Here is a 7,394-nt window from a genome sequence, read left to right on the forward strand (position 1 = left end):
AGATGGTTTCTGAATTAACTTTTGAGTTGTTCTTGGGAGGAAGAGCAACACAGATTAAAAAGTATGTGAGTGTGAGAACTGATTGAAAACTATTATAGTATATACTGCCCTATACCCATCCTGTTTTCTACCTATAAACCCATACCAACAATTCACAAAGCACAAGTATTATATGACATCTTTGAAAATAAACAAAATGTGCAACTTATTCAGTTGTATGATTTTATTTTCTCCCTTCAACCATAATAATATGGTATCCAAATTTTGTCTTAACTGGTGGGTCCGTAAATATAGGCTTATCCATCCCACTCACAGGCAAGGCAAACGCTGCTTCTTGAAAGGGTCCCACCATGGACCCTCTGCTCATCCAGCCCAAGTCGCCCTGCAAAACCCAAAGATAACATCATATAGCAAATGGTCCTGAAATGGGATAAGTTGTCCTGTAGCTTGAGGGAATTTCCCAACATTAAGTTTATTCAATTGGGCTATGTAGGAGCCCAACAAGGATAAACCAGAAGTCATCTAACCCTTGGCTGAACACAACACCTGCAAGACAGTGGAGTATGAAGTTAGCTGCAAAGGTTTGGGTATGCCTACATTATATGTAGGTAATTCTTATTATAATGTGGACATTTTTTTTCTTTTCTGTGGTGATTGGAATAGAACCCAGGACTTCATATGTGCCAGGCAAGTGTCCCACTACTGGACACAAGTCAGACATTTCTGCTTTTAAGATTTTTACATTGAGATATGGCTGAAATTCATAGCAGAACAATTAAATAAGCCCTGCTTTTGTGTTTTCTTTGCAATGCTAAGACTCAAATGTAGGAGTTTATGTGCATGACCTACCCTGAGCTCTACCTGGAGCTTAAGGACAGAAAATTTTAAATGCTAAGAGCAACATACCCCTTGCCTGGCTTTATCTTCACTGTACTGGGTGGCTACTTCATTGAATCTCATTCCAGACCTTAACTTTTCCATGGCTTCCATGATTTTGCCATGCTTTTCACACAAAATGTGTCTGACCTACAAGGGAAAAAGAAAGCATGTTCATGTTAATACTTGGAGACCCAAATGTTTTCTCTCTATACAGCAGTGACATTTGGATTATCCCTGCCAGTAAAAACAAACCAAACACATCATTAACTAATAATAATTGAAAATCATGCAAGTCTGCCCAGTTGGGTGATCACTATAAACCTGTTTTGCATCTGAAGATATCTCAGAAACCTCATTTAGATAGAAAATGGGCACCAGGCTGAGGGCTTCTCCCATCTTTTACCATGTACCTCAATATAACAGGGAGGGGAAAGTAACAGCTGAGAGGGCTGGGAATGGGGCTTAGTGGTAGTGTTCGCCTGGTATGCATGAAACCCTGGGTTTGATTCCTCAGTACCACATAAAAAGAAAAAGAAAGAAATAGTGCTGTGGCTCAAGTGGTAGAGCCTTGAGCACAGAGTGGCTCAGGGACAGTGCTCAGGCCCTGAGTTCAAGCCCCAGGCCTAGCAAAAAAATAATATTAGCTGAGAGTCTTGGTCCTAAATTCAATTCTAACTCTGATAAATAGTTGTTGTTTTGGCAGTACTGAGTACTAAACCCAGAACCTCTCTTTCTAGACAAGCAAATGTTTTACCATTTGAGTAATGTACCCAGGTTTTTAGACCTTCAAGTATCTTACCATATACACTGAGATAATTGTATCTGATGCTCACCTAGGACTGCAAAGAGAGAATGCAACTAGCATTCAATAACTGTTGCCTATGATTTCATCAGCATGGGGGATGATATGAAAAAATCTACTAGGAAATATTTTAATCAAAGATGCTTTCTGTATAAAGCTATCTCACAATTTAACAGTGAAAAGTTATTACACATTGAATTATCTCTTTCTTGAGAGTCTTTCTACATAGCCTGTGTTGGCTTGGAAGTTAATATGTGGCCCAGGTTAGCCTTGAACTGGCAATCCTCCTGCTTTAGCCATCCAAGTGCTGGTATTATAGGTGTATAATACAACTGGCTTCAAATATTAGAATACTCATAATTACAGCAGTATCCCATTCAACCTATGTTTATATAAAGTAGTGGTTTAAAAATAAAACCAGTATCTTGCTGGGCACTGGTGGCGTATACCTAGAATCCTAGCAACCCAAGGGACAGAAATCTGAGGATCACAGTTCAAAGCCAGCCCAGGCAGACTCTCAACTCCAATTAACCAGCAGAAACCTGGAAACAGAGCTGACTCAAATGTTAGAACGCTAGGCTAGAGCAAAAAAAATTCCCAGAGATAGCATCCAGGCCATGAGTTCAAGCTCTAGGACTGGCACCAAACAAAACAAAACCTCTATCTTTAATTTTTTCTTGTCTTCTTTTTTGTTGGGGGGGGGGGTCAGTGTGGACTTTGAATTCAGGGACTTACGCTTGCTAGGCAAGTACTTTGCTAATGAACAGTGAGCCATGTGATTTTTATTATATTATGTTTTGCAGGATTTCCCATTTTTCATTTAGAAAAAATCAGTTGTTTCACACTGTTATTTGTTTCACACTGTAGATGATATACTAGGGTAAAAACTAAGAGTCTCTGCCTTATAACTTATAGATAAGGAGCCAGGCACCAGTGGCTCATACCTCTAATCCTACCTATTCAGGAGGCTGAAATGTGAGGATCATAGTTCAAAGCCAGCCCAGGCAGGAAAGTCCATGAGACTTTTATCTCCAATTAACCACCAGAAAACTGGAAGTGGCGCTGTGCTTGTGCTCTTGAAGAGCTCAGGGACAGTGCCCAGGACCAGAGTTTAAGCCCCACAACCGACAAAAAAAAATATCTCACAAGACTTTCCTGCCTGGGCTGACTTTGAACCTCAATCCTCAGATCTCATCCTCCTGAGTAGTTAGGATTACAGATGTGAGCCATCAGCACCCAGCTGAACACTCCTTTTAAGTGTTATTTTGGAGACCAACAAGTCAGCTCTCATTAAGCCCCAAATAGCCAGACTCCCCCACCTCCCCACCAATCCTCGGTTATGATAATGACTACTTCTTTGGAAGAACATGAGATAAAGTAACTAGGTTATACTTAGGGGTCATGTTTAATGAAAATTTTTTCTTTGGACACCAGAATTCACTTGATACAGTTAAATGCCCATACAGAAAAAGAGGACAAGAACAGAAAAGCAGATTCATGCCTCCTATCTTCCTCTCTCTGGAAGCAGGTTCCCTGAACAGAAAGATAGATAAAACAGCTCCTGTCATTGTTTCATATTCTCTCTGTCTATCTGTCTTACTCTTGCTATCAAAGCCTAGTACACTGTTTGGCCTGGGGCAGATGTCACTAAATCCTTGCTGAATGAATGAATCAAACTATATGTTCCCATATCCTGGCTAACACATGGAAATTACCTTGTTCCATAACATAAGCCACATAGTTGTGTTCAGACTGAATTTTCTCATAGCAAACACCCTTCCAGAACTATATTACAAACTTCTTGTAATTATTTCCTAATTGTTTCCCACCCCCATTTTTTCACTATCAATTTATTTTTAATAACAAGAAAAGCAGTAATTTCAGTAGCCAATACTTGTTTTATAATTACTATGTACTAGGTAACAGATTGATTCTCATGCCACAGATCATTTAATTTTCACAGCATCTTAGAGAGTAGGTATTTTTATTACTATTATAAGTGCTTTCTATTTTTATTTTTTTCTTTTATTGCATCTTTTTTTATTGTGAAAATACCGTACAGAGGGGTTACAATTACAGGAGCAAGGTAATGAGTACATTTCTTATCAAGCATTGTTGCCTCTTCCTTTGTTTGCCCTTCCCATCCCTTCCCATTCCCCCTCCCCACCTCCCGCCAAAGCATGGTCGGGTTTCTGGTTTGTAGCTCACCAGTAGGAAGCCTTCTAATGAGACTTGGTTATTCAACAGAGGTGCTTTGAACATACACCTAAGCTCTTGGTTTCATAAAACAGTACCCTTTTCTGAGAAATCATTCACTAAGATCATCTAAGTCAATATATTTTATGGAGTATTACTCAAAGTATGAAGGAATTTTGGATGCCTGAGAGCACTTGAGAAAACATTTAAAATAATTTACTATTCATAAGAAAAACTGGGCTTTGTTTTCCAATGGTGTCCTCTTGGTTTTATGTATTAGGTTAGTATCTAAAATAAAAGTTAAGCATAAACTGGGAGAGAGTGAAGGGATGCCATTGCTCAAAAAAAACGTTACTCACGGGGCTGGGAAGGTGGCTCAGTGGTAGAGCGCCTGCCTTGCATGCCTGAGGCCCTGGGTTCAATCCCTCAGCACCACATAAGCAAAAAGGAAAAAGCCGGAAGTGGCGCTGTGGCTCAAGTGGTAGAGCGCTGGCCTTGAGCTGAAGAGCTGAGGGGACAGTGCCCAGGCCCAGAGTTCAGGCCCCACGACTGGACCCCCCCAAAAAAGTTACTCATTACCTGACTTATGTACATCACTGTTGCAACAACAATTAAAAGAATTAAGCATACTGTCGTTTTGTGTGTGTGTGCATGCTGGTATTGAGACTTGAAATCAGAGTCTGGGCACTGTCTCTTAGCCTTTCACTCAAGGTTAGTTCTCTACCACCTAAGCCACAGCTTCACTTCCAACTTCCTGATAGTTTATTGGAGATAAGAGTCTCACAGATTTTCCTGCCCAGGCTGCCTCAGATCTTAAACTCCTGAGTAGTTAAGATTATAGATGTAAGCCATCAGCACCCAGCTCATACTGCTTTTTGTATGTAGCAACACACACTCATGCACACACAAATGAGAGTATATACAACACATGTATACACACAAAACATATGTGCCCACACACATATAGAACTTAATACGTAATATAGAAAAAAAAAAGGAACAAGTGAATTAACTCACCTTTACTGCATTGCCACCACCTTTGGGGCCCTGAGCTTTCTTATCAGCACTGTCACTTCCAGAAGCTGCACCCCCTTTGGAGAAGAGATGACAAGTTATCATTTAAGCTGCACTTTGATCTTTATAGAAAGCCTAACCTCCCTGCCCCCATATACTGATAACTTCAACCACAGCACCAGGCTTCAGAAGGAGTCTGCCATACTGTTCCACATCAAGCCAACCAAAGCCACGCTATCACTTAAACTCAGGGCCTGGATGCTGTCCCTGAGCTTTTTTTTTTTTTGGTGGTGGTGGTGGGGGCCTGGGCACTGTCCCCTCAGCTCTTCGCTCTTCAGCTCAAGGCGAGCACTCTGTCACTTGAGCCACAGCGCCACTTCCGGCTTTTTGTGCTTATGTGGTGCTGAGGAATTGAACCCAGAGCCTCATGCATGCAAGGCAAGTGCTCTATCACTGCGCCACCTTCCCAGCTCCCTGAGCTTTTTATTGGGGGGAGGAGACTACTTGGAGATAAAGACTCTCACAGACTTTCTGCCTGGGTTCAAAGGGTGATCCTCTGATCTTTGCCTCCTGAATAGCTATGATTACAGGAATGAGACAGTGGCACGTGGCCCTCACTTGCCTCTCTTGAAATAGGAAATGTGTGCCCTACACAAACCTTTCCAGGAAAATGAATACATAAAAGAGTGTTTCCCACAATCAAATTCTCTGAATCCAATTTCAAATCCTGCCTTCTAAGGGTAAAACCTCAACCTTGTACAAATTTCCTAATACACACTGCAACTTTGTGGGGTTTTTTTTGCCAGTCAGGGCTAGGGCACTGTCCCTGAGTTTCTTTGTCCTCAAGGCTAGTACCCAACCACTTGAGCCACAGCACCACTTCCTCCTTTTTCCGTTTATGTGGTATGTAAGGAATCAAACCCAGGGCTTTGTGAATGCTAGGCAAGTACTCTACCACTAAGCTACATTCCCAGCCCTCAACTTTGTTTTTGAGTGCTTATAATTCCAATAAATAAAATCTCCAAGAATCTATTTAGAATATGTTTGGCTAAGGAATATATTCATTAGGCTGGGAAGGTGGTTTAGTGGTAGAGTGCTTGTCTAGCATGTATGAAGTGCTGGATTTGATTCCTCAGTATCTCATAAACAGAAAAAGCCAGAAGTGGTGCTGTGGCTCAAGTGGTAGAATGCTAGCCTTGAGCAAAAGAAGGTCTCGGACAGTGCCCAGGCCCTGAGTTCAAGTCTCAGGACTGGCAAATATAAACATAAATATATATATTAATTTATATATTCATTCATTGAATTCCACGAAGTTGAAACCTGTTTTGGGGGAAGGGGAAAGGAAAGCAGACAAATGGAGAAAGGAATGGTGAGCAAATGCAGTCATAATATCAATGTACATATGTAGAAATGGAATTATTTAACTTGAAGGTACAGATGATACTGGGAAAGATGGGGAGGACAATGGAAGGGGTGACACTGATCAAGATGCAGTGTACTCACAGTCTGACACGGACTCAAAACCCCTTTGTATAATTACTTTAAATATGTTTTTTTGGTAGGTCTTGGGGCTTGAACTCTGGGCCTGGGCACTGTCCCTCAGCTCTTCAGCTGAAGCCTAGAGGTCTACCACTTGGTCCACAGCACCACTTCTGGTTTTCTGATAGTTCATTGGAGATAATAGTCTCACGAACTTTCCTGATTGGGTTGGCTTTGAACTGTGATCCTCAGATCTCAGCCTCCTGAATAGCTAGGATTAGAGCCACCAACACCTGGCTTAAAATAATTTTTTACAAAGAACATAATAGTTGGGTGCTGGTGGCTCATGCCTGTAATCCTAGCTACTCAGGAAGCTGAGATCTGATGGTGGCTCATGCCTGTAATCCTAGCTACTCAGGAAGCTGAGATCTGATGATGGTGGTTTGAAGCCAGCCCACGCAAGAAACTCCATGACACTCTTATCTCCAATAAACTACTCAAAAGTGCCAGAAGTGGCTCTGTGGCTAATGTGGTAGAGCACTCACCTTGAGCAAAATAACCTCAGGCCGAGTTCAAGCTCAGGACCAACAAAAAAAATATTCCTGTCCAAATTCCAGGAGTCTACTAACATCACCTATTGATGTCTTCCTAAGAAAAGTCAATGACATTCAGATTAACAAGCACGGACAATTTACTGCTGATTTCTGCATCACAGGCAGTATCCATACTGTTAGAGGTTGGTGTTCCTTAGAACTACAGCAGGGCCAGGTGCCAGTGGCTCATGCCTATAATTATAGTTAGTCAGGAGGCTGAGATCTGAGGATCACAGTTCAAAGCTAGTCTGGGTAGAAAAGTAGACCATTAGACTCTTTTTTTTTTGGGGGGGGGGTCCAGTCGTGGGGCCTGAACTCTGGGCCTGGGCGCTGTCCCTCAGCTCTTCATCGCAAGGCTAGCGCTCTACCACTTGAGCCACAGCGCCACTTCCGGCTTTTTTCTTTTTGTTTATGTGGTGCTGAGGAATCGA

The 7,394-nt window shown here is 41.8% G+C and overlaps 1 protein-coding gene across 1 annotated transcript in view; it reads right to left on the reverse strand.

The window, feature by feature from the left end:
* Positions 1-216: 216 nt before the first annotated feature.
* The window catches only part of Pin4 (peptidylprolyl cis/trans isomerase, NIMA-interacting 4), an 11,711-nt gene continuing 4,533 nt past the window's right edge, over positions 217-7,394 (reverse strand). The window contains exons 2-4 of the mRNA XM_013035940.1: positions 4,895-4,968; positions 907-1,026; positions 217-382 (exon numbers count right to left, since the gene is read on the reverse strand). Coding sequence (XP_012891394.1) covers positions 224-382; positions 907-1,026; positions 4,895-4,968 — 353 coding nt within the window. The 3' untranslated portion in view covers positions 217-223. The remainder of the gene's footprint in view (positions 383-906; positions 1,027-4,894; positions 4,969-7,394) is intronic.

The sequence above is a fragment of the Dipodomys ordii genome, unplaced genomic scaffold (assembly GCF_000151885.1).
Source record: "Dipodomys ordii isolate 6190 unplaced genomic scaffold, Dord_2.0 Scaffold232, whole genome shotgun sequence".
Classification (NCBI taxonomy): domain Eukaryota; kingdom Metazoa; phylum Chordata; class Mammalia; order Rodentia; family Heteromyidae; genus Dipodomys; species Dipodomys ordii.